At 48.0% G+C, this 27287-nt stretch overlaps 2 protein-coding genes across 5 annotated transcripts in view; one reads left to right on the forward strand and one right to left on the reverse strand.

The window, feature by feature from the left end:
• The window catches only part of EFHC1 (EF-hand domain containing 1), a 65507-nt gene extending 55572 nt beyond the window's left edge, over positions 1 to 9935 (forward strand). For both annotated transcript variants that reach the window (XM_058306875.2, XM_004463776.4), the window contains exons 10-11: positions 7948 to 8158; positions 9699 to 9935. In XM_058306875.2, coding sequence (XP_058162858.1) covers positions 7948 to 8158; positions 9699 to 9770 — 283 coding nt within the window. In that variant the 3' untranslated portion in view covers positions 9771 to 9935. The remainder of the gene's footprint in view (positions 1 to 7947; positions 8159 to 9698) is intronic.
• Positions 9936 to 20121: 10186 nt separating this feature from the next.
• The window catches only part of TRAM2 (translocation associated membrane protein 2), a 79681-nt gene continuing 72515 nt past the window's right edge, over positions 20122 to 27287 (reverse strand). For all 3 annotated transcript variants that reach the window (XM_004463778.5, XM_023590316.3, XM_058306879.2), the window contains 6 exons: positions 26572 to 26656; positions 25928 to 25998; positions 23166 to 23270; positions 22727 to 22870; positions 21711 to 21874; positions 20122 to 20550 (listed from right to left, as the gene is read on the reverse strand). In XM_004463778.5, the coding sequence (XP_004463835.1) occupies positions 20477 to 20550; positions 21711 to 21874; positions 22727 to 22870; positions 23166 to 23270; positions 25928 to 25998; positions 26572 to 26656 (643 nt within the window). In that variant the 3' untranslated portion in view covers positions 20122 to 20476. The remainder of the gene's footprint in view (positions 20551 to 21710; positions 21875 to 22726; positions 22871 to 23165; positions 23271 to 25927; positions 25999 to 26571; positions 26657 to 27287) is intronic.

Here is a 27287-nt window from a genome sequence, read left to right on the forward strand (position 1 = left end):
TAATTTTTCCATGTGTGTACAAATACTATGATCCAGCAGACACTGGAAAACTTCTTGCTTTGGCATATTATCAGTAAAAATTTTTTTTCTTTTTTTTTTTTTTTTTTACTTCTGTATTTAGCAATAAGAAAAAATTATCATTGAGGCCCCTAGAATGAGACACTAGTAAAAAATAAAGTTAAATTCAAGTTCAGGGGTAAGAGATCCATAACTATCCTCGTTTTGGCCCTCACCTTCCCTCTGTTCTCTTGTGATTGGTCAGAGAAAAGAGAGAGAAAATGCTTGAAGGTGTTATCAACCCAAGTGTCATACCATCTGTGTCTTCTAGCGGTTCTGTCCCTGGCTCTTAACTCCACCCATCGGGTAAAAAAGTCCTGCTCTAAGGAAATACAAATCCTTTACTTCAGGAATGAAAGGCACTTTTGAGTATTTGTCAGGCCTGTGTACTTTTCTGGGGGGTGGGGGTAGAGGTGCGGATTGAACCCAGGACCTCATATATGGGAAACTGGTGCTTAACCCCTCTGCTGCATTGGCTCCTGTGAGTTGGTTGGTTTTGTTTTTAGAAGGTACTAGGGATCAAACCCAGGTCCTTATATATGAGAAGCAGGCGCTCAATCATTTGAGCTACATCCACTCCTCTCCATGCTTTTTCATGTTAGTTACATGATGATAAAACTTGGATCTAGCCATTTCTTTTCTCTGAACCAGAAAAATTAGAATAGTGCACAGTTAATGGACTGTTCAGTGCATCTTGAAGTTCATTTGAAGTATTCGATCATTATTGCAATATATCAAATTCACAAGGATAACAAATGTGCGTGGTCATAAACCCATGCTACATACAAATCTACATGTGTGAATAGCATATATAAACACAAACACATATACTCAGATATAATATTCTTGTTTGGATAGCATGCCCATTTGTGTTTTTCAGTTTCAAGAGGACCCTCCTTTCTTGTTGAATGATCCTTTCAATCTTCTTTTTTTCACTGCCATATAGACATTTCCAAATAGTGTCATTTCTTTTTTCATTTTCTTTAAGCCTCAAGCTCTTTCACATTTGTTTTGCTGTTGGTCTTGAATATAAGATCAAATCATTTGGTGTAAACTTATTTAATTTTCTCACTCTTCACCTTAGGATGTTTTTGTACTATCATTCATCTTCTCTTTCCATTCTTTTGTCAAAGATAAGTAGCTCCCCATTTCTCCTAATTTAATTCTTCTATTTTGGGCTTGTAACCTCCTCCCTCCTGACTGTTGTAGAATCTTACAAACAGGCTTCATGAATTGCTTTCTTGAAAGTCATCATTGTTTCCAAATCTAATGCTTTCTTCTCATTTATTCATTAATTCAACAGATATTTGAGCCTGCACCATGTGCCAGACCTTATCGTAAATACTTACGCAAATGTATGAGAGTATATTTCATAGTCTAGAGCAAGGGTCAGCAAACTTGTTCTGTAAAAGGGCAGATAGTAAGTATTTTAGACTTTGCCGGCCATACCATCTGTTGCAACTACTCAAATCTGTGATGATATAGTAAAAGCAGGCATGACAACATGTAAATGAATTGGTGTGGCTATTGCAATAAAGCTTTATTTGCAAAAACAGGCAGCAGGCTGAATTTGGCTGTGGGCTGTAGATTGCTGACCTTTTAAACTAGTGTTTAGTCTTTTTTAAAAAAAAATCTAGATACAGTATTGATTACTCTTTACCATTCTCTTTTTGAAGCTCCTCCTGTTGAGGAGTTATAGTCTCTGACACTCCCTATCTCTCTGAACCCCATTCTTTGTATCTTTTTCCTACTCTATCTACTAGGCTGGTGTTTCTCAAGGTCCTATTTTTAGTCCATTTGTTGGCCTTCTCTAAACTCTCCGGACAATTGCCATCTTATCTCACACTGTCTAAACGAGCTGTTCTCCATCCTTGCCCTTCTCCTGAATCCCATCCTACATTTCTGCCTGCCTGCCTGTTGGGTGTGTCTTCATCCAGCTGAACCACCAGCACTTCACTCTTGTACAACTAAAAACGAAGCCATTGTCATAGTCATCTTTCCAGCCCACCTGCTCTTCCTCATTCCTGCTTTCTGTTTATCTCATGAAGTTGAGATAACTAATTGCGATAACACAGGTCAAGCACCAGCAGAGTGTCTGGCTCATAGGAGGCAATCAGTAAATGTTAGTCCCCTTTTTTCTTTAATGACATCAGTGTCCCATTTTCCTTGATTTGAAACCTTAGAGATATCTTTGACCCCTTCAATTTCATACCACATCCAGTAAGGGGATAAGTTCTTTAATTTAACTCTACAATATTTCTTTTTGCCTCTGACTTTTCCTTTTCCTTCTTACCATCATTTGCTAATGTAAAGAACTCTGTTTTTTAAGTTAGGAGTTGCAGTAGCATATATCTAATAACAAAAACGAACATACATTAGCTCAACCTAATGGAGGTTTTATATTCCTCATGTAAAACACTGTCTGGAGATAAGAAGTTCAGGGCTGCTTTCTATCAGGGGCCTGACTTCTATCTCTCTTCTCAGACCTCTTTAGCAAGTAGCCTTTATCCTCATGATTTTCACTCTGTGGCCTCAAAATGAATGTCATACTGATATAGCATCACAGCTATATCCTAGGCAGGAAGAAGGGGAAGAACCAAGGGTGAAAGACCAAAGAGCCAGTCTCACCTTGTCCTTCCTCTTTTTAAAGGGCTTCTGAGGAATCTAGCAACTTCTGCTTACATTTCATTGGCTAGGCCAATCATATGACTACTCCTAATTGCTGCCCCAGACAAAATAAAGGCTGAGTTATGAGGATGGAGAGGTGGGTATTGGGCAGGTCACCACCAGTGTCTGCCATACCTCCATTTCTACTTATTGAGGCTCTATCACAATAACTCCTAAGTCATATTCCCACCCCGACTCTTTTCTTGAATCCATTTTACACACTGTTGCCAGACCAAGCACCCTGGAACTTGACCTAAAATAAAAGTGTGAAGTTCTTAGTATGGTATTTGAGACCTCCTTAGTGTAGCTCCCAGTGACCCTCTAACCTAGAGTTCTAACTTACCTTTCATGCACTCTACACTCCATACAAGCAGGTTTATTATATTGACCTCAAGCATGCCTTTCTTCATGTCTTTTCTTAGACAGTTCCTTTATTTCATTTTGCATGTCCAAGCCCTCACATCCTTCAAGGCCTAGGTCAAATGCCACCCTGCAGTTCAGCCCTTCCTGGTCCTCCCATCCTCTGTACCTCTTGTAAATGATACTGATCAATCTCTCTCTTTTGTTAGGGAGTTTAAAGTCTGTATCTTAACTCCCCTGTTGGACAGCAAGCTCCTCACAGGATCCTCTTCATACTCAACAGGTTATTCTCCTCTGCAAAAGCTCACATTGAGCCTTACATGTTTAATAAGGAACTGTTAGATTAGGGAATGAATATTTCTACCAGGACTGCCAAAGGAATTTTGTGAAAAGCTAACATTTATTGCATGACTGCTATGTGTTGGGCACTAAGTACTTGTATAATAACTCATTTAATTCTCACAACTTTTGTGAAGTGACTTCCCTTACAAACTTTCAGATGAGGAAACTGAGGCGCAGAGTGATTAAGCAGTGTTTACTCAAGATCATGCAACCTCTAAGTGGCAAAGCCGAGATTTTGAACCATGCAGTCAGATTCCAGGGCCCATGCTCTTTACTACAATGCTATCGTTACGCTTCTTGCCAGAAAAATGCATGGCTCTGACTCATGGGAACATGTGGAAGATTGGGATTTGACTGCTTTCCCACCAAAATAGCTCTTTGGCTGTCATTAGTAATTTAGTATATATGATTAGAGTTATACCACAAGATAGACATCTTCTGCTTCTATAATAAATAATGCCCAAGAGCATTTAGACACTGGGGTTTCTTTAATAACAATTTTTATTGTTTTTATCTTACCACAAAAGTAGCGTGGTTCCAGCATTTTAAAAAATCAGGGAGGAAAAATTTAGGAAACACAAATAGAAATTTGCAAAATGATTTTTTAAAGGTCCCACAACCCAAAGGTGACTAGTCCTGATGCTTTTGTTTTTTCAATATGCATATAAAATGAAATCATTCCACAATGCTATTTTACCAGTTCTTTTCACTTGGTAGTATATTATGAACTTTTCTGATACCATGAAATATTCTGTAACACTGATCATTTAATTTTTTGAGTAGGTATTGCATTCACACAGATAAGATATATGTGAAGGCACCAGGGGAAAGTTTTGCTCCCACCTAGTTCTCACTCTCAACTCCACATAAATAGCTACTTCTTACCTTAGACTTTGGATTATCTTTCCCAAGTTTCTTTACATAATATATGCAAATTTAAATATATATTATTACCATAATATAAACCCAAGTGTAACCTTGTTTGAAAGCTATTGTCTCAATATTTGTACATCAGTTGCAGTAAATATAGTATGAACATGTGAAAAGATTATTGCTGGGGAAGGGACAAAGTGTCTCATGTTGAATATATGGGAATAACATATATTGTATATATGAATTACTGTGGTCTAAAACTTTTGTGAAGACAAGCTTAATAATTAGAAAAGAAAAAAGAAAAAGAAAGGACGTAGACACTGAGGAAGAGATGGGAGAAGTTGCCTTGCCAATGTACATACAGGGCAACACTTATTGCAGTGATGGAAGGCAAAACATCAAGAACAAAAGCTTTTTCATTTTTAAATTTTTGATACCCCAATTTATTTTTACTTTAATTTTTCTAAATTAGTATGTATTCTATATCTAACCTTTAAACCCATCACTATATTCCATTTTACTATTAATGGAACCTGGCAATATATTGGGCTTCATTTTCAGGAAGGTTCTGGACCACAGAGGGGTTCGATGGTGGCGGGGGAGGAATACTGGTGTGGGGGGTTATTGATGGGAGGCACATGGTTGGGAGGGAGTTCCCCAGGGCATATGTGCAGGGTGCATAAAAATGTTTGGATATTTTCATAGTGATTACAGTTGGGAATGACGGCTGGGGGAGTGCTGAGTTCCTGGCCAAGGGAGCTCTGTCGCATTCCTTAATGGAACAGCAACAATCCCCCAAGTGCAGTGACTAAGACCAATAAGGAAGGATGGTCCAACAATGAGCCCTTGATACGAATGACTATGCTTGTGAGCCCGTGTGCCTGAAATAAGAACTAGGCCTAGAGCTGCAGGTGCCTAAGAGTTACCTCCTGGGAGCCTCCGTGTTGCTCAAATGTGACCAGTCTCAAAGCCAAACTCAGCATGTAAATGTGGTGCCTTCCCCCCAGTGTGGGACATGACTCCTTGGGATGAGCTTCCCTGGCACTGAGGGATTACTACCAAGTACCAGCTGATGATGTGGCTGGAGAACAACCTTGAATAAGAGAGTCAATTCAGACCAGCAGAATATTCAGCCTACATGTAATATCAGGAGTTAAAAATGCTTTTTGACTTTGAATAAAAGGGGGAAATGGAAAGGACAAATGAATTTATATGGCTATGAGTCTCCAAAAAAGAGCTGGGAGGTCATCAGAGGGGTCGCCCCACGCACACCTCAGCAGAGTCCCAGAGACAGCTAAAATATATACAACCCCAGGTACTGGTTCTTCCGAGGGCTACGGAGACCCACAGGTTATTTGGTCATTGCAGATGGAACTCAGTGCTATGTCAGTAGGCCCTACTTTGGAGTTTGTATTCCTGAGTGTGATCGAATTGGACTCAGATGTGATCTTTGTTCACAAGCCTCTCCTGTCACTTTTACCCGACCTGTGGTTGGCGCTTGGGATTTAGTGTATACTCAGGGGACCTGAATCTCTGGACTGTCCATGTGATAGCCAAGCCCTGAGCCTCAACAGACTTGCAACTCCTATCCTCTGGTTTATTGGACTTACCCCAGTCAGCTAATAGGGAGGTGAAGAAGGTCAACCACCATACCAGGGAGCCAAGAGTGCCTACAACTGCAAACAGGAGAACTGCATCCATCATCCAAGTGGAATCTAAGCACCCTCTTGATAGAGAGGTGGAATGGACATAGCCATCCCAGGGTCCACAGAATGGAGGAATGGAGTATGGATTGGAGTGGACTTGATGATGCTCTATTCTGGAATTGTTGTGATTAGTGATGGAAGTAAATGTGGCGTTGAGGTGGAGAAAGTGGCCATGATGGCTGCTGGGGATGGGTAGTGGGAAGAAGAGATGTGATGTGGGGGCATTTTCAGGACTTGGAGTTGTCCTGGGTGGTACTGCGGGACAGTTACTGGACATTGTGTGTCCTCCCATGGCCCACTGGGTGGACTCGGGGAGAGTGTAAACTTAAATGTGGACCACTGACCATGTGGTGCAGCAGTGCTCAGAGATGTGTTTACCGAGTGCAGTGAGTGTCCGATATTGGAGGAGGTGGTTGTTGTGGGAGGAGTGGGGTGAGGGGGGTGGGGGTGGGGTGGAATATGGGGACCTCATATTTTTTTAATGTAACATTAAAAAATAAAGACAAAAAAATGTTATTAATAGGGGAAAGGAGAAATGGGGCAGGATGCTGGGAATATGGAAATCCTGTATGTTCTGTACATGAATTTCTGTAACCTAAAGCATCTTTGAAGACAAAATAAAAAAATAAGTATATATATATATATAATTATTCCCCACAAACTTTTATACAAAAGGTAGCATTCTTTATCTTTGTGCCTTGCTTACTGTCTTTCTAGTCTTTTCTGCAGCATTATCAATAGCTGCATTATCATTACATTATCTGATTATCGTGTAAATTATTTAGCCATTTCCTTATTTTTTTTTTACATTTAGGCTGTGCAAAATGGCCTTCTATATGTATCTTTGTATACAACCCAGGATTATTTCCTAAAGATAAATTAGGTGAATTGCTTTCCTGGGCTTTTGCTTCATGTTTCCAAATTGTTCCAGAAAGGTTATTTCACTTTATACTTCCCCTAAAAAGGGTTACTTGTAGTAAAAGGGGAAAATAAGTTAAAAGAGGTTATTTAGAACAGTAAACCTTTTGATCCCATTTTTATAAGAATAAATAAAAACAAACACAATGGTGGATCGATCATTTTGAAGGCTCGAAAGGAGAGGGATTCAGTGAAATGTGGTTGGGAATGCTTGAAAGAACATGTTGAACCTTGAGTGAGGCGTGAGTTCTGCTCTGGCCTCTGACATGATGCCTGGGATGAACCAAAGTCCTCAAATGTGTTTTCTCATCCTTGGAGAAGGGAAGAGTGCTTGCTTAAATCTATTTGGGTCCCATTTTGTTCCTGAAGTATTTAAGTAGGTGAAACAGGAGGACATCTTTTCCAACTCTAAAATTCTTTCATTTTTTCATGGTACCTTCATGTTCAGAGTAAATAAAATTTAGGTTTCTACAAATTGTGCTTGTGCTTAGAAGGAAAAGATCTCCCTTCTTAATGCTCTGGGTTCCTCATCTCTCTCTATTTCAGTAACTAAAGTTTTAGTGAGCCTGAACTTCTCACTCCATAATACAGAGCAGTCTCTTAACCCCCATAGAGAACTTTGCACAAAAGTCAGAGTGAATGGAAGAGGAAATGTTAAAACTGCAAGAGGTTCCTGGCTGCATATTTATATTACAGAAAATCCTCAGACATTTATTTTTAGATGGTGTAACATTAACCTGCAACATTAAGAGGCAATCATGTGACTCTTGTAGATTTGGCTCTTCGCAGCGCAGTGATTTAGGAGAAGGCAGAAAGGGAGGCTGAGCTTTGGTTCAAACACTGGTGTGGAAGTCAGCCATCAGTCAGCCCGCCCAGGGAGGCATTTAGGTAATGGTCAGTTCGGTGTCAAAGCTGTTTGTCACTAGAAGCTTCCTTGAGTTCTCCATGTGAGAACTTTGGTCACTGAGATAAGACTGGTCACGAACGAACACCATGTCCAATCATTTCCTTCCTTTCTCTACAGCAAGCAAACTGAAGAGGATCCAGGCACTCAAGAACTGGAGGCATTAATAGACACAATCCAGAAGCAACTGAAAGATCATTCGTGTAAAGAAAACATTCAAGAGGCATTTCAAGTTCATGATAAGGAAGCTTCTGGATTTGTGGACAGGGAGAAGTTCTTTAAAATCTGTGAATCTCTTAATGTCCCAATCGATGACTCCTTGGTGAAGGAGGTCAGTACAAGCAGTCACTCTTCAGGTTGGCTGGACAGGCTGAGCAAAATTCACTCATTATTTGCATGTGTATTTTGTTTTAATTGGGGAAGGTTTGGTTTGTTTAAATCAGATCTTTCTACCGTAATTATGGCATTTCCCCGTTTCTAGATTTAGCTTTTTTTTCCCCTTCCCCTAATTGCTATCCCAGGGCAGAAAACAAAATCTCTAAGTGGGAATAGGGCTAGAGAGCACAAGATGTCAGGGCTGAAGGAGGGCAGCAGACATGAATCCTGGAGGGGTACCTGCCAAGCAGAGATTCTAAGAGAAGTTGAGTAGTTAAGTCTCATTTAGGGAAAGCTTTTGTTTAGGGCTATAGAACAACCAAGTTGGAGATGAGAATTTTTCATAGACACGAACAATTAGCAGGGAGTGGGGGAGGGCAGATAGAAAATTATTGGTTCACGTGTCCAAACACTCATTTAGCGTCTCAAATCCCAGACTGGCAGCATGCCAACTTTGCCCCCTGCTCTGAGATGGCTCCCTTGTCTGTTTGCTCTGTATTTTTAAAATTTATTTTATTTATTCATACCAGCCTGCCCCCACCCCCCACTCATTGTTTGCACTCCTTTCTGCTCTCTGTATCTGTTCATTGTGTGCTCATCTTTTTAGGAGGCACTGGGAACCAAACCCAGGACCTCTCATGTGGGAGGGAGGCACCCAATGGCTTGAGCCACCTTTGCTCCTACTTGTTGTGTCTCATTGTATTTCCTCATTGTGTCTCTTTGTGCATCATTGCACCACACCACCCTGTCACGTGAGTTTGCTGTCTTGCTCGTTTTCTTTAGGAGGCACCAGGAACTCAGAACCTGGGACCTCCCGTGTGGTAGGTGGGTGCCCAACTGCTTGAGCCATATCCACTTCTTGCTCGTTTTTGCTAGATGTCTGCTTGCTGTCTGTCTTCTTTAGGAGGCATCAGAAACTGAACCCAGGACCTCCGAAGTGGGAAGCAGGTGCTCACCTGCTTGAGCCCCATCCACTCCCAACATGTCAGCTTTTGATTCTCAAGTCCTTTGCCCCACCTGTCACATGGGAGAGAGGAACGGAAGCTCATGGGAAGTGGGAGAGAAGGGGCCAGTGGGGCAGATTTACACGTGGCCTATCAAGTGTCCATCACTACTCCCAAATGGGTTCCAGGGGGTGTGGATCACATGGTGAATAGCTGGATTCTTCTATTAGGCTGTGATAATAGGAACCTAAGTCTTACTCCATGTGGCCTATGTAGAAGTATTTGAAAATGGCAGACCCCTTATAAATGCAGGTGTTAGCCCTGGAAACTTGAGCAGGCCATTTACTCCCTCTGAGCTTTGGTCTCATTAAGTGTAAAATGGGGATAATGTCTGCCCTATCTGCCAGGTTCACAGGATTGTTTCAGAATCAACTGTGAATATAAAAACTTGGAACTGGTTTAACATCCAGAATCATTATGCATAAGCGTGCTCTGCAGTTAAGCAGAAGGCACCCCTGCATGTCGGTCTCACCTGTTTGCTTTCCTCTGCAGTTAATCAGGATGTGCTCTCACGAAGAAGGCAAGATTAACTACTACAACTTCATTCGTGCTTTCTCAAACTGACCTGATGAGAGAATGCAAGATGATTTTTTGAGGTTGAACCTACACTTTGAAATATACCTTGTGCTCTTTATAGGGGCATTTACAGGACTCTTGAAGCTCTATTTCTTTTTTGGTTCTGACAGTTCATGACTACTGAAGCCTAAATTAAATTGAATCTTACAGCAATTAAGATTGGTGCCATTTTTGGGGATAGGGATGGAAAATGATTACGAGCAGGAGAAGGATAGAATGTGTTAGGAGAAGAATCATTGGGGCATAAAAATAAGCTCACAGTACTGGCTGTTGGTGCTAGTCAGCCTCTCCCCCCAACACACACACACTCCACCCTACTTCCCGCCACCTCTTCCCCTGCCCCAGTATTGCAGGGAAATATACCACGTTTTAAAAATTATGATTCCAGACCCATTAGTAGACCTGCATTAAAAAAAAAAATAGACTGGAATAGAAAATACCAGAGTAGGTATGTACTGGTCCATGAAACTTATTTCAATTGTGTTTTTCCTGGGTTATGATATAAAATGTATTTTTGATGTGAGCAGTAGTAGTAAAAAAAATTTTTTTTAGAAAAATGCTTTTAGAGAACCTGGCCTTGAGATAGGAGAGAAAGACTAGTACCAGCTCCTGGTTATCTAATGAGTGTGGACTTATTTCAGAACCAGGGCTGCTCATTAGTTGAGACCAGCTGCCAATTTTGTCTTTACAAATGCTATTGCACGTTCCTCTGTGCTTCCCAAAGTGTGGTATAAGGAGGATGGGGTTACATGGGACACAGGATGCCTGGGCTTCTCGGAACTACTGGAAGAATTCCCATAGTTTATCCTTCCTTGATGAGCTAAAGCACCCACCGTAGCTTATTAAAAATTTGGTAAATGTGTTATCTCGACCCTCCTTTTTCTGCTCCAGATTGATATCTCAGGGAAGAACCATTTTGTTTTGCCCCATCATTTTATTCTCAACTATTAAAGAATTCTCTTTTCAAGTATTTGAAAAAAGCCCATTTTATTCTTAAATAAAATACTAACCTCTGTCCTTGCTTTAGCTCAGTCCTGCCTCAGATTTGGAAGACTGTGGTGGGGTGTGTGGGGTGGGGTGGGGAGGTAATCTAGGTTTCTCCTTTCTCCTTTCTCTGTCCCTTCCCCCATCCTTCCTCCCTTCATTCCTTTCCTCTCCTTTTCCCTCCCTCCATGCACCACTTCCTTCCATCTCCTGCTCCCCTTCCCCCATTCAGTCATGCTGCTATTTCTGGCCCCTTGTATGGGGTGGAGACTACAGGAAAGGGCAGTCTTATTTCTTGGGCTGGTAAGGTTGTAATCTGGAATCAGGGGCATCTGAGTGATATTTTCCCAAAGGCTGACTCTCTCTCCCAGGGCACCTTTTTTTGTGAGTTCTTAGGAGATGCCCACAGAAAACCTCCCACTGAACTATTCTTGGATGCAGATAGTCCCGTCTCCAACTGACCACCTGACAGGCCCAGCTCTAAAAGTGTACACCACCCATGCTCCTCCTCATCCTCTCAGGATAATCTGACTTTCCAAGGCATCCACTCTTGCCCAGATCTCCCTCTCTGCTGTGCGGTTAAACTTTCCTTGAGATTATCTTATGTAAGAATCAGGCACCCCAAATCTTGTGCTCTCCAAACTCCAGGGGACACATGCTAAGCCTGAGAGGGTCTCATCAAGCATCCCTAATTGAGCATGTGGACCGAGAGCTCCTTTCAAGAAATCTACACTCTCCAATATTTTCTCCATTACCCCTGCCTCCCCTGGAAGAGGGAAATTGACAAAAGTATTAGGACTCCATTTCTGCAAGTCTTTCATGAATCTGTACCAATCTGCCACATATGGAGGTACTTGCCAATTTTTGTACTCAGCTGTAGTCTCCAGTCAAAATAGAGACATTAGGCAAGTCTCTTACTATCTTCTTACTCACACTTTGAAATCCAAGTGCTCATAGCCCTTCTAAACTTAGTTGTGACTATTAATCTCTTCTTTATTCTACTATAAAATTTCCAGATAAAATGTATCTTTTTATTGAGAGCAATTGAGACCAGTATTACAATGCCAGCCCCACTGTAACTGCTAGAAGCATCTCCCAGTGAGCAATCTTGAACAAGGTTGGCTCCGGGGGCTGGAGACTGAACCCAGAACCATGTACATGGGAAGCCAGCGCTCAACCACTGAGCCACACTGGCTTCCCTGAGTTGGTTTTATCATTTGTTTTGCTTTTGTTTTTTCTTTAGGAGGCACTGGGAACTGAACCTGAGACCTCCCATATAGGAGGTATAAGCTCAACTGCTTAAGTCACATCTGCTCCCCTTGAATACATTCCTTTTTTTTTTTAAAGTCGAAGCTAGATCTATTCCTATATTTAAAAAAACAAAAGGGAAGCAGACGTGGCTCAACTGATAAAGCATCTGCCTACCATATGGGAGGGTCCAGGGTTCGATACCCAAGGCCTCTTGACCCATGTGGTGAACTGGCCCATGTGCAGAGCTGCCGCGCACAAAGGGTGCTGTGCCACACAGGGGTGCCCCTGCGTGGGAGTGCCTCACACCAAGGAGTGGGCCCTGCAAGGAGAGCCACCCCGCGTGAAAAAAGCACAGCCTGCCCAGGAGTGGCGCCAAACACACAGAGCTAACATAGGAAGATGACTCAACATATGCAGTTTCCTGATGCCACCAAGGGTGCAGGCAGACACAGAAGAACGTGCAACAAGTGGACAGAGAGCAGACAATGGGGGGGGGGAGAAGGGAGAGAAATAAATTTTTAAAAATCTTAAAAAAAACCAATAACATCATTTATGAACACTTAATACATGACGAATAAATACTTTACATACATGATCTCATTTAATCCTGTCTACAGTCTGGTGAGGAAGAAAAAATTACTATTCCCATTTTTTTTTCTTAATATAGGGGATTCCCATATGCCCGCTCCCTACTACCCCTTGCACACTTTCCCATTTGCATCCTTCATTAGTGTGGGACATCTGCTACAATTGATGAACACATATTGGAGCACTGCCACTAAGTGTGGATTATAGTTTACATTACAGTTTACACTTTTTCCCGCACAGTTTTGTAAGTTATGGCAAGTTATATAATGGCCTGTATCTGTCACTGCAATGTCGTTCAGGACAATTCCAAGTCCCAAAAATGTCCCCATATTACACCTTTTTTTCCTTCTCCCTCCCTTCAGAACTTCCAGCGGCCACTGCCTCCACAAACTTGAATACAGGTTTCCCAGGGCCAAGGCGGGGGTAGGCAATGGGTAGTACTGGTGGTAGCACAACATCATGAAGGTAATGAACACCACTGAACTGCATATTTTAAAGTGGTTAAAATGGAAATTTCAGGTTGTATATTACCAGAATAAAAATGTTGAAACTATAAAGCAGTACAACAGAGTGAACCCTAATGTAAACCATGGACCATAAAGTATACATATAATAGTATCAATTGTAACAAAGGTAGCACATTAATGCTAATAGGGAATGCTGTGTGAGGTGGAATGTATATGAGAATTCTGTACTCTGTATGATTTTTCTGTAAACCTACCAATGCTCTAGCAAACACATACACACACACACACACATCTGCCTTATGAGTGAAGACTGGCTGACTTAGCCAATGCTTAGAGACCTGGACTTGTACCTTGTCTGCACCATGAGGGGGCCTTGAAAATACCATCTCATTAGGGTTTTATCATGCCCATATCTTTAGGTTTCAAGGAGTTATGTTTGGGACCAACAGGTAGAGAAGAACTTCTCTAAATGTTGTTTCCAGAGAATCAAAGATTACCTAGGTGGGAAGCAGATTTGGCTCAACAGACAGAGCATCCGCCTACCACATGGGAGGTCCAAGGTTTCAAATCCAGGGCCTCCTTACCTGTGTGGTGAGCTGGCCCGTGCTCAGAGCTGATGCGCACAAGAAGTGACGTGCCACGCAGGGGTGTCCCTGCGTAGGGGAGCCCCATGTACAAGGAGTATGCCCCGTAAGGAGAGCTGCCCAGTGTGAAAAAAGTGCAGCCTGCCCAGGAGTGGTGCCCCACACACGGAGAGCTGATGCAGCAAGATGATGCAACAAAAAGAAACACAGATTCCCAGTGCTGCTGACAAGAATACATGTGGACAAAGAAGAACACACAGCGAATGGACAAAGAGCAAACAACTGGGGGGGGGGGAGGGGAAAGAGAGAAATGAAAAATAAACCTTAAAAAAAAAAAAAAAGAATTCTTTAAAAAAAAAAAAAAAGATTGCTTGGGTGAGCAGCTCCTAAACATCCTGCTCACACATGGGTATCAACATGCTCACTGAAGAAAAAGTCTAGTGAGTGCTTTATTTGTACCATGAACTTAGCATTCACTCTCTCTAAATCTCACTCCCCAAACACTCCCCATCCCCAGAAACACACACATACACACACACAACCTCTGGGATACAGATGAGCAAACAGGCCCAGAGAGGTTAACTGCTCACCTAGCTTCTCATGGCAGAGCAGGAATGAAAGCCAAGTCTGCACCGAAGCTTACCCTGTTAGTACCACTCACCTTCAATTCAAATAAATGCTTCCTGTCTAATTCTTACGGTGTGTGTGTGCTTGGCTGACTACTACCTGTGACAGCACGCATCCCCTCAGCTCTCTGAAGATGGTTCTGGAAAACGGAGCAGACAGCTGCAGCAGAACTTCCAGCAAAAGCAGGCCACCTGACACCTGCAATGCAATCCCACTGCCCACCATTTTTCCTAATACCTACATGCCTTCTATCCACAGCACTAACACTAATATTCGGTGGCTTTTACATACAAACCAAACTCCCCATCTCCTCCAAGTCAAATGGCTTTATAATATAGCACCCATTAAGAATGATGTGCTTCCTTTCTGGGGCTTCCTATTTATAAATCCATGTCAAGAAAAATACCCACTTTTATAGTTGACCATTGTAGATTCAAATAAAAATGATGCCCATTGCTATACAGCACCCAATAGTAACAGATCTTTCTCCATCCTTAATTCCAATTCCCTAATTCACTTCACCACAATAAACAAAAATATTTCAAAAGATCTACATGAAATGACTACTATTGTGAGAAATATTAGAAAGTAGGGCTAAAATCAATGCAAACTCTTTTTCAAACGAAAGAAAATGTAAGCATCTAGATTAAAAACAGTATATAAAAGCATTTCAAGGAATTATTTCAGACTATATTGATAATTCTATGCCTTTTATTCAGTTATATCAGAAAATATTTGATCATTTGTTTCAAAATGTACATTTAAAAAATCCATACAAAACTGCAGTTTGTTTTAAAACCAGACAGAAACAGTGGAAAAGGATTTTGAAAAAGGTTCACCAAAAGTAAAAAGACACACCCCCCACCCCCCAAAAAAAACCCTTTTACATGAACGCATAAATATGGCAGGTACAAATTTTCCTTGAGTTCCTGTTGAAATTTGGTCCATAACATGAACAGGCTAAGGTAGAAAAACAAAGACAATTTGTCCGCATTTGCATTACGAGTTGCTTAGGGCACCAGCAGCCTCAGCTCATCCTTCAGATGTTTATTAAACAGAGGAACTGAAAAAATGAGGTTTCTAGTCTCATCACACAAACACCGAATCTGTACCCAAGGAAATGGTGGTGCTATCACAGCCAGACTACCGGGCGAATGGCTGACTCTTGGAACCTCCTTCCTCTCCCATGAACAAGAACCTCTGGAAGTCCTTTAGGCAGAGCGCCGGCGACCGCACGATGCCACGGGCATCACGACAGAGCATACTTCCAGATGCCGACTTACTAAAGCCCCATGAGGTTGCATTTCTTTTTTGTTCCTCTTCAACAGGTTTAAATAGAGAGAGCGACCCCTAAGGTGATGCTACATGTTCTACTAGAGCCACAGGCACCCACCTGGTATCGTGGAGAATGACAGCAACAAGGGAAAGTAGCTGACAATTCTTCAGTAAGGGATGACCGACTACCCCTTCCTGTGGGTCCCATCTCTCCCTGACTGCAGGGTGTTGTAAGGGACAGAAAGGCCTGTGGAAAAGACCACAAGCTGGGAGAGTTATTGCACAACCCGGAAGAGCAAGAAAAAGGAAGGTAGGCAGGGGTGGCAGAGGGGAGCTGCTGCTAACGCAGGGCTAACACTGAGTCAGGAGCTAGGGCCAGACCAGGCCTGATGTAAAACGGGTATCTATGGGAATACAACGTCTATCTATGGGTTAACACTTGTAACTGGGAGGTAAAAGTAAATACCTTTGTAACACAAACTTTGGGTTGAGGGAGATGCAAAGTAGATGAGAAAGGATATGGTACGGATGTCTTTTTTTTTTTTTTTTTTAAATATGGAGACTGAAAGAACGTGGTTCATTGTGTGGGACCAGAGGCCCAACGGGCTTCGGGCTGCTAGAAGCCTGTGCTTCCCTCAAGAGGCAGAGGCACAGAGGCCTCAATGGGCCACCTTGTGCGCTTCTGCAGCCGACCAGTCTGGCTGCAAGAGAAGACGCACAAGAGAGACACGGGAAACAAAACAGCACAGACCACACCCTAGCACAACGAGGGGAAAGAGCGACAAGTGAGGCGAAACCCCGAATCCGCGTCCCTTTCTATATTGCCGTGTACTGAGGTACGGTGTCCCTGTCTGCACGTGGCCATCAGCCCCGCAGCCTTGGCAGCTGGGGGCTGGCCGAACAGTGTAAGTGAAGGCTGCAAGACCACACAGCAGAGCAAGGCACGTCTTACACACACACAATAAGGATCTGCTTAGGAGAAAAATTCTGCAGCCTGGCAGGGGTTGCCCAGCACAGCAGGTGAGGATCCAGAGCCAGCCAGTCTGACTGCTTATCTTCAAAGCTCCGCTGATCCCAGAGACCTTCTTTAAAAGAGCAAGTGGGTGGGAGGTGAGGCAGCTGGGGGGGAGGGGGGGGAAGAGGGGTGTCTTTTTCAGCCTTTGGGGGAGCTGGTGTTAATACGCATGCGAGAACTGGGGCGTAGAGTGAGAAGCTGGCGAAGGCTTCCTCTCTGGACCAACCACGGGCTGAAGAGGGATTCCATTTAGATTTGCAAGGGATCTGACCATTACCTAGTTCTCCAGTAAGATTTACCAAAAGGCTAAAGACCAGTGATCCAAGAGGTCTTAGAAGACCAAGAATTGACGTTTCTTCCCCTTGAGGCACTGAGGTCCTTAGGCTGGGGGGTTCGACATATCCAGGCTTCCCCATCTTCACCCACCTCAGGCCTAGGAAGCGCAAACCAGGGCGGGGCTGAAGCCCATGAAGGAGATCCAAGCCAAGGTCAGACCAGCCCCATGGCGGGTGGCCAGCCACTTTCCATTTTAAAAGTGGAATCTTGGCAGGGTGGGTACTCTCTGCCCTTACCCTAATTTCCCACTTAGACAAAAAGGTCAAGGGGTATTAAGGACCTTCCTACAAGAAAACCTGAAAACATACAGCCCCGGGGCACCCAGCCCACACCCCGGCGGTTTCAGGGTCCTAAGGATTCCAGTCGAGAAGCATCTGCAAAGCATCTGCAAAGCTGGCCAGAGTACAGGTTCCATTTCGGTTGCTTGAATGTTAGTTAAGTTCTTCCTCGAGGAAGAAACGGAAAAGGTTCTCAGCAACTTAAGGTCTGGTGGCCCAGTAACCTGCAGAATAAAAGTGCTTGGCTTGCCTGCCTCAGCCTGACACCCTTTCCCGCACAATCTTGCATTTAAAGTCAGTAGCTCTCCCTCCCTTGAAAAGGAACACGTGACTTATCAACAGTGCAGCTCTCGGAGCCCTGGATAAGACTACCTTTCCCCATCACTGAACCTCCCCGGAAGGGCAGACAGCACGGGAGCCTCCATCACGCCGAGACGGCCGCCTTCTCCCACCAGCGCCATCCCCGGGCCTTCCCTGCCCACGGGAGAAAGGCAGCGTTTTCCTGAGGTAGATTAGCACCTATTCTGCTCTTGGCGGGTGGTGGTGAGCCAGGCCTCCAACCCGGAGGTGTCTGGCAGGGCCATCACATGTGGCTTGGCACTTTGTTCTGGGACAAGAGAGTGTGTAAAGCTGATGAAACTAGCCCAAGCGGCCAAATCAGGACAAACAGCCCAACAAGCTCACAGGATAAAGTAGAATCGAGTTAATTCAGCCTCTGGCAATGTGGTTTGGGGCCAACTCACTGAAGACTTGGCTCCGCTCTGACATAAATGTGCCAGGGAAGCCAGTGGGGTGAAAGTACCCTACAATTACCCTCTAATCCCCCAACTCACCCCTGAAGTCAAGCTGATGAGATCCCAGCCTTACAAAAGGTGTCAGGGTGTTTCTGGGATTTTTTTTTTTTTTTTAACATAGCAAAAAAGACTGTACTAAGTCCCATCACTGACCAAACTCTCAGGAGTTTCCTTTAGGAAAAAAAGCCTAGGTTAACCCCCTGCCATCGGGCCAGTGGTACCACATCCAAGCACATTATTCTGGCAGTGCCAGAAACATGGGGGAGTCTTGGGGGAACAGGGAGCTGTGTCCTTTCTGGCACCCGTGTCCTGGGACAGTGATGAAAACCTACCTACGTGAGCCTGGAGGCTGCGTGATGTCAGACTTCAGCTGCTCAGCCCTTAACTTCATCCCCAGCATCAGGCACATCACGGACACACCCCACGAGGCTGTGGCAGGCATGCGGCAGCACTCTGACCCAGGCCCAGCTGGTGGGGGCGGGGGCTGCCGCAGGACACTGGCCCGGCCCTGCCCGACCCCCAACAGCCAGCAGGGACCGGGGATGGGCGTCTAGGCTAACGGCGGGGAAGGCAGGCTTAGGAGGCTGCTGGCTGAGCACTCCTTCCATTGACAGTGACCTCCACGCAAGCAAGGCAGGGAGAGTGACCTCCATCACAGCCTGCGCCGGGGGCGTCTGAACTGCCATGGGGCTCTGGATCAGAGCTGTTTTGCTGGAACCAGACCACCCTGTCACCAACATGCTACTTAACAGGAAAGGAGGGACAGAAGAAATGGGTATTTTCTAAAACACTGTCCTGCTTCCTAAGGGCAATCAAAAAAAGAGCCAAGGGCATCTTTCCATTTCTGTAACCTAACCCAGACAGAGACGAGGGCCTACAATGGTACTAGGAAACAAATCCCTCACTCACAGGTAAAGGAAAATCTATCTGGGATGCAAGTGACATGGAGAAGGGGAGGTGCCTTGATGGAAAGACCCACCTTGCCACTTGTGGACAAAAATCCAATGTTTGGCTTCTACTGGGATGGCAGGAAGAACACCAGGATATTGAAAGAGACAATGTTCCTGCACCCACCAGAAACTGCTCCCTCCTCCTCAGCACGGAGTCCCGAGTCCTTAACTAGGGCCTCTTCAAGCCTAACCCTCCTGGGAGTCCTCAAAAGGCACCCTAAGGAGTTGGAGGCCTTGACTTTGGGTTCAGGGGAGGGAAAAGAGCAGGCAAGGAGCGCAAAAGGCTCCTGCTGACACAGCTGCACCTGCTCATCTAGCCAGAAGAACGATTCTGAGACAGTCCTGGTTTCAGGCAGTCTAAAATGCTGTAGGTGTGCCCGGCAACCACCACAAATGACGACAATCCCAAAGCTCACTCACTAAGAGCCCAGGGGGCGCACAGCCCTGGAGACCCTCCCCAAGGCCCCGCGGGCCTGGCGTGGGGCTTAGTGTTCCCGCAGGTGGAGAGATGAAGAGAGCAAGTTCGGCCCCTGACGAGGCTGGCTGGTTCTGGGGGCCCAGGGTGGCACATCCTGGTCAGGTTTGCTAACTGCTATTTGGTTTAGTTTCAAATGCTGGTGAACTGGTTGAAAAAGCAGCCGTAGCTGGGGCTGCTTTAGAAAGGCCTAGGCCGACTCCTCCATCATTTCTGCCGCCGTTACCTTTCCGAAAGTGCCCACTGCTTGCTCTTTGCTCTTTGTGCGCTTTGCTCTTGCTCTAGACAGCGGGAAGACTTGTCCTCCTTCAGCCTAACAGGGCAACTGAGGCTGGCGTCCAGTGCCAGACCGGCTGCCGGTAAGCTCTCGAGTCAAGGGACCTGACGCAGGCACCAGCCTTCTGGGCCACATCTTCACATCCCAGAGCTAAACGCCCCGGCATCTAGAGCCAGCGGCGGCACGCTGCGCCTCAAGACGGTGTGGGCGGAACTGGAATCCTACATCTTGTCAGTTTATCAGCACCAAGGAGGTTAAATTAAGTTCCAAGAGGGGGAGACTCTCCTCTTCTTGCCCACTCCACACAAGGACCGCCAAGGGGCCTGCTACTCGCCCCAGGCACGAGGCTTGCCGGTCCGGGGGACTGAAGCCGGGTGTTGGGTGGACAGTACTGCAATCTTAGCTCCCTCCCATTGTAAAAATTGGATGCAAAACAAATTGCACAAGAAGGTAAAATTAAGAAGTGAAAGAGAGAGAGGCAGCTGGAAGGGAGAGAAAGAGGAGGCAAGCAGAAAGACAGTCATGGGAACCTGGGCTTCCAGAAAACCTGACACAGGACAGAGGTGAGGACAGGAGGTGGCTTGAGGGAGAGGAAGAGGAAGGTTTTTGGTTTTATTGAGAATGGTTTATGGAAGAAAAAGGAAGAGGAATCAAAGAAGATAAAGCGAGAAAAGCCCAGTTGAGAACAGGTTTCTGCTGTTTGAGATGGAGCATCGCAAGCGGGGCGGCGGGGGCCTGGGCTCTGGCCGCCCCGCTGGCCCCCGAGAGGATTCCTGTTGGCAGCACTTTGGCCTTAAGGAGACTTGAGTTTCTTAGTCCGTGGGGAGGTTCCATTCTCAGCTTTCACCACTCCATTTTCATGGTAACCTGGCAAGTGGAGGGAGACAAACACATGGTGTTTCTGCTGGGACTGGAGCAGCACCAGGGAGGAGAGGGCAGTTCAGCACAGCAGGAAGGGCCCAAGGGGACGTGGGGCTGCAGCTCCAGAAGCAAATGGAAAACAGCAGGCAGCTCCGACGGGCTCCCGCCTTCCCCAGCAGACTTGCTGCAGGTGGCCCCGTTGAAAGCATTTGGTCTCCGGCTGTCCTTAGGTGGGAGGGGGCTGGGGTGGTACACAGTAACTGGGAACAGGCTGAGGCCTGCCCGCCCCGGCGCTGCCTGAGGCTGGCGCTGAAATCGACAACTCCCAGGAACGGTGAGAACTGCCGAGAAGGGAGTGTGGCTGGAGAGGCTGCAGGCTGCAAGGCCTGCTCAGAGGGCTGCACTCCTCTGGCAGAAAACCTGGATATCTTTCCTTACTGCTAGACACGCCTCCCCGGGCTTCCTCAGAGCCAAAGCAGCAAGGCCTGCCTGCCGCCTCCCACCGCCCCACGCCAGGCCCGGCGCCTCCTCTCTCCCGGCGGGCACGTGTCCGCACGTGTCTGGGTCAAACACACGCGAGCCTCTGCCAAGCAGGCCGTTGCCTGGAGAAAGGCAGGTGAGTCAGAAAACAGGTTCTGGGGAAGACGTGCCCCAGGCTGGACAAAAAGTGCAGTGCTGGCAGCGCCCCTGGGCCCAGGGGGCGTGGGTGTTGGCTGGCGTGAGGGCAGCGGCCACGAGGGAAGGAGGTGTTCCCAGCGGCTGCCCGCCAGGCACGCTGTCATCTTGAGTCACCCGTGAAGACAGAGGAGGAGCCAGTGGCCTGGGAGGCAAGGGCAGGCAGAGCTTGAGAGGGAGAGGGCAGGCGAGGACAGAGCCGGCCGGCCGCGGGGACAGGCAGCAGCGGCTGAACCTGGCAGGGTCCGGCAGCCACCCTGAGGATCTGCTTCCCACCAGAATGCGCCCCCGCCCCTGCCCGCCACGCGATGAGGGCCCCCACCCTGCCCCGCCCCAGGCCCAGCCACGTGCCAGCCAGCCCAATGGGGGCAGACGGGCAGAGGAGCCGGCAGGACTGGTCAGCCTCGACCTGGAGAAAGCCCAGCAGGGCCCGCGCCTCGCCCCCCGCAGGCCACCCGCTTTGCCGTCTGCCCGGGGGAGCTGGCACTCACCAGATTCCCTCTTGACCAGCCTGGCGGGCACTCTGGGGGCAGCTGGGACTCTGCGCTTGGCGCTCTGCTCGTTCCAGTATTCCCGCCAGTGCCGCAGCTGGGAGTGGATGAAGCGCCACATGAGCCAGGCCTGGCCGGCGCACACAAACAGCAGCACGCACAACCTGCGGAGGGCAGAGGGCGGCTCAGGGCGGCGGGCACACAGCCTCGGGCGAGGGGCAGAGACGAGGCTGAGTCCCGGGGCCCTCAGCCTCTGCAGGCCCCCCTCGTGCCGTTGCCACCTCCCCGGGAAGGTACCGGGCTCAGCGCTGACAAGCACCTAGGGCCACTGTCTCCGCTCTAGGGCGCTTCGGGGTTGGTGACGTTTGGGGCTGGAGAGATGGGAAAGGAGAAAGCAAGGGATGCACATCCAGCTCCAAGATCGTGCTACTGTGTTGGCTCCAGATCATCTCTTACCCAGAATGTGGCTGGGATGAGCTCCTGAAGGACTGGTAGAATTATGAGGTGGCTCAGGAAGAGCGGCTTCTCACCTCCGGAGCCACCTAAACCTGAGCAACCCTGGCCAAATCTCACCCCGCCCTGCCCAGGGCCCATCTGACGGCTACATCACGGCCTTCTCCCTGCCCTCCTCACCGGCGGGGGCCGGAAGCCAAGCTGGGGAGAACAGGGTTTGAAAGAGTCCAAGCACAGTCGTAAATGACACACGGAGAAGCTGGATGTGACAGCTCTGTGTGCCAAAAGGCCCCGGGGAAATGGAAAGGATTCGCATGCCGATTCCGTCTCTGGCCGCACTCTGAGCCAACTAGGAGCAGGAAGTGAAGAAGGTTTTGACAAGAACAGAAGGCTGGCATATCTCCTCTCCCCTCGGGGCCGATGTGCCGAGGCTTCCAGCTCCAGGTCACTGTGCAGGAGCCTCAAGGTCAGCCACCTCCTGGCCCTCTGCGGAGGTTGTGCGAGTGCAGGAGGCTCCAGGCAGCAAGCCCTGAACTACCACCCTAGCCTTCTGCCCAGCTCACCTGCAAAGCAAGGTGTTGAAGTTGCCCTTCTCGGGGTCGAACGCCTGGTTTTCCACGCGAGCCAGTCCGAAACCAACGGCCAGCACAGCGAGGGTGAGGATGAAGAGGCGCGTGACCCCAAATACAGCAGCCCAGGCACTGAACCTGCTCGCAGAGGCAGGAAAGGGATGTCAGCCGTCAGGGCCCCCGAGAGAACCCTCACCTACTTTTCCCAAAGCAACCCCAAGTGGGAAGAAGGTTTGGAGTAGCCTAAGAAGGTGCTTGAGGGACGAGCTATCTAGAATAAGATGCGCCAGGAAGAAAAATAACCTCGGGGTGCCGCCTACAGGTACGCGGGGAGTTCGCACCCAGATGCTCAAGGCACGCAGGCCTTGGGGAGGCCCTGCCCGCCGAGCCCGCACCGCCTCCGGCAGACCAGCCCTCCAGCAGCACCACTCACAGCTTCTCGTTGTTTTCATCTGCGAAGTAGAAGAGCCGAGCCATGTGGAAGAGGAACTCGGTGGAGTACTGCAGCAGCAGCAAGATCAGGCCCAGGCGGCTCAGGCTGCGAAGGAAACGGGCCAAGAGGACAGCTAGAGAGGCGGGCGGGGGCTCAGCACCCTGGTTTGCTCAGGCTGCCCCCGGATCCCGCACTCTGCTCTCCACTCCCCCTTTTGCTGGCTGACCGTTCCCCATCCTCCAGGAAGTCAGCGGAGCTGTTGCACCTGTAAGGATTTTTCCTACAGCCGCGTCCCATTACCTGCCGTCTCTGGGCCTGGCGCTCCTACCTGCCTCCCGCAGAGAAGCTGGCCTAGACTCTGAGCACTTTTCACCTTGCCCACGTTGTTCCACCCTCATTGCTTGGCCCAGAACCAAACACATAAAAGAGGCTCAGAACAAGTCTGCTGAACCTTGACTGTTGAAATACAAGGGGTTCCTCTTGCCTGACTTTTCATGAACCAAGTCTTCATAGCTAAAAGGTACACGGGGAAGCAAAATTCAACATAATGCAAAAGTACTTACTCATGACCCGGACTCATAAAATTAGCACCCACCCGGGCATGGCCCTCTGCTTAACTGTAGTTGTGACTTTGTGAGGCAGTCCCTTAACAATGTTAGATGTAGTTCACAAAGCTAAGAGACTGTAGAGCGAAATTATAAATCCTGCCAAACATGCAGGTTTACCAAGTCAAGGAAAAAACGTGGGAGCACACCCAAAAGCATGGATAAATGAGGATCTGGCTGATTATACCAAATGCAACTAAAGAAGTAAAAAAGTGATCAGGACATTCATGGGGAGGGTATGCCCAGTGAACAGGGTGACAATAGTAAAAACTACCCAGTGTCTTCATGGTAGCCTACAAAGCCCAACGTGGTCTGGCCCATGACCTTGTCTCAAACCTCACTGTCTCGACTCCAGCCACACTGGGCTTCTATGCTCATTCCCACCTCGGGACCTTTGCACGTGCTTTTCTCACTGCCTGCACCGATCTTCGACCAAAGCTCCACGTGCCAGGCTCTCTTCATTTGGGCCTTGGCTCCAGTCATCTCAAGACGCCTTCCCTTGCCACACCAAACGTGCCCAACGGACAAGTCGTTCCGTTTCAGGACCCTGGGTTATTTCCAGCCTTGCCCCTACTGTCATGAGAAACTTCTGTTTATCTCACTCCTCCTTGATGGTCTGCCTCCCACTGGAATGGAAGACTCAGGAGAGCAGGGCCTTGCCGGACTTTGTCCATAGATAACTGAAGCTCCTGGAGCAGTGCCTGGCCCAGGTGGTGCTCAGACAGGCGCTGAATGAGGGAAGAACTCCAAGAGCCAAGCTCTGAGCCCGAACGAAACCCTGTATCATTTGGCATTTTAAAGGTCTGTCCCTGAGAGATCTTGTGTCTTCCTCTCCACACACTCACTTCTGGAAACTAAAAGGACTGAAGGAAAAGGATTTCTCCAGGAGTTGCTGCTGCACCTTGAAACGGTGCCAGCCTCGCTGGGTACGCGCCCATCTGGTGAATGTCCCGAAGGACTTTTCACATCTTCAGTTGCAGTGGTGTAATGGGCACGACTGTGGAGCATCTGCTGCTTCCTGCCCTCGGCTCCATTCTCACCACCAAACAAGAAGTTAGAGAACTCAGCCCCAACAGGGCTGGGCATGTGCCCTCCTTCCCCGGAACACAGATGGACGGGAAGAAAATGTACTTGACAGTATCTTGCATCTCTGGGAGAAAGAAGTGACGGGGGTACAGCAGGACCCGACCTCCTCACCCTGGCTCTCACCACACAGGGCCAGGGCCTCAGTGCATGCTGGCGTCTCCATACCGGCTCTGCGGCACCCCAGGGCAGAGCCAGCACCCCCAAGCCCGCTTTGCCCGGCAAAGGCCCACCCAGAAGCTGCCTTTGCTCTAGGCATCTGGAGACAGGGCCCTCCGGGAGGCAAGAGGCTGGGGAGTCAAAGCTGCCTCCCTCCCTACCTCCAGGACTCTGGGCCAGTCATTCTTGCTGTGAGAACACAGGAGACAATGGGCCTCAGGACTCAGGCACCTCAGAACAAAGGCATGCAGAGCAAGTTCTAAAAATGCCAGCCTAGAGAAACCACAAGGTATTCTCCTACGCTGCACTGATAAAGCTCAAAAAACGTCGCCCTCAATTGCCACGGACACAGCTTATTCATTACTGTGGTTCTTTTCATAAAAGAAATGCTCAAGGCCTAATACTATAGCAACTTTTCAACTCGGGAGAACCACCAAGCAGCAAGCTATCCTGGTGGGGCCTGGTCTACTCTCCATCTCATTACAAGTTAGAGGAAGAGGATTTTAGGATTCCGGCTCTAGCGGCACCTGCCACGGGTGCCAAGGCAGGAGCCCAGCTTCAGGCCGCCTGCAACCTGCAGAGACGTGTGTCAAGCACCACCATGCCTCGGAAGCTTTCCTGGCTCGCTCTCAGGCCGAGGTGGTCACTCTTCGGGCCTCCAGAGCAGATGCTACGTATCGTTCCCCAGCAGTTCACACACTCAGGTTATCCTTATTGAGGTCTGTAACTGTCTCTCCTATGCTGAGGCTGACTTTGAACCACCGAAGCTAACGGAATCCTCCCCTACCCATCTTTGTATTCCCAGGTGTAAGCATGGTGCTCGGCACACAGTAGGCATCTAATAAATGGATGCACGGATTGATGCATGGAAGGAAATGGGCAAGGAAATCTTGCCAGTTCCAGGGTCTCACTCACTTTAAGAGGTAAGCTCCAGCTATGTGGACCAGGTACAGGCAAATATACTGGAGCTGACGGGGAATTTCCTCCTGAAAATGAAAAGAACCAGACTGTCAATGGGATGAGGGGAAGGGCAGAGGAATGAGGGAGGGCTAGAGCACCCTGCCCCTCCACGGCTGGGCTGCTGCAACACGGATGCCCCACGGCACAGAGTCTCAGGTACCGGGCTCCCGAAAAGGCTCAGGGGGAGGCTGCAGCTGCAGGTCCCCTAGCAGAGGGCCATGCTTAGGTTGAGAAAGATATGACAGGGAGTGGGGAAGAGAGTTTCTGGAAATAATTCAGTGGGAGACTATCAAAAAAAAAAAAGACTGTAGGAAAGGCAAAAAGTTTTCCATTTGGTATCTATTACAGAATATCATAGATAAGTTTTCCCAAAGCCACATGTGTGACGTGGCAGGCAGGCAAGAGGCTGATGCCGACGACCTGCTGCCGTGGGGTCTAAGGCAGACTTCTCCAGGGGTTGATGCAGTGCTGCGCCCAGACACAGTCCCGTCCCCGCCCAACGCCGGAGCTTCCAGAGGCAGGGAAAGTTCTCTCTGAGAACTGCAGGGAGGCGGAGAACGGAGGTCCTCAAGGCGGGGGGAGGAGAGGCGAGAACTCACCTTCCGTACCTTCTGGAAATACAGCTCAGGAAGTGCGTGCAGCCAGTAGGCCAGCTGGCACAGGTAGAAAAACTTCACCTGGAAGCTGGAGACAAGGGAGTGAGTCACATAAGGATGAAAAAAAAGTGTCCCCGTGGGAGCCCGCCAAGGGCAGGAGGGAAACGGACAGGCTGAGGCTGCCCGAGGAGCTGGGCCAGGAGCGAGGGGCAGGGCCAGGCATCCCCGTGTTCCTGAGCCGGGGACCCTGGCTTCTCCCGAGGGCCACTTAAAGGGGTGCGGAAAGTCCTTGAAAAGACACGAAAGCGATGAGGAGCGCAGAGGAAGAAGGAGGGGTTCTTCAGCTTAGAGAAGGGAAGGCTGAGGAGGGAGCTGATGACAGCATGGCCAGTGGAGAAGGTGGTGGCCACTGAATACACCGAAGAGTACGTGGAGCTCCGCAGCAAAAGGAGGACTCAAATCCGCCAAGAGGAGGCCCTAGCTGTGGCTCTTAAAGCTCTCACAGAAGGTAAAGAGGGGGCTCTGGAGGGAGGCAGGTCCGCCCTCCTGGTGTCCTGGCGGCACAGAGCACCCTGGAGCAGGAGAGGAAGGGCGGGTGATAGCAGCCTCTGCTGGAGCCTCACTGAGGTGCTCTGAAGGCAGGGCCCGCCCAGGAGGCACCCAGCCTGGAGCACTTCCTGGAGGGGTTCTGTTGCTGCAGTTATAAGTGTTCCTGAGGT

Source organism: Dasypus novemcinctus, chromosome 11 (assembly GCF_030445035.2).
Source record: "Dasypus novemcinctus isolate mDasNov1 chromosome 11, mDasNov1.1.hap2, whole genome shotgun sequence".
Taxonomy (NCBI): Eukaryota; Metazoa; Chordata; class Mammalia; order Cingulata; family Dasypodidae; genus Dasypus; species Dasypus novemcinctus.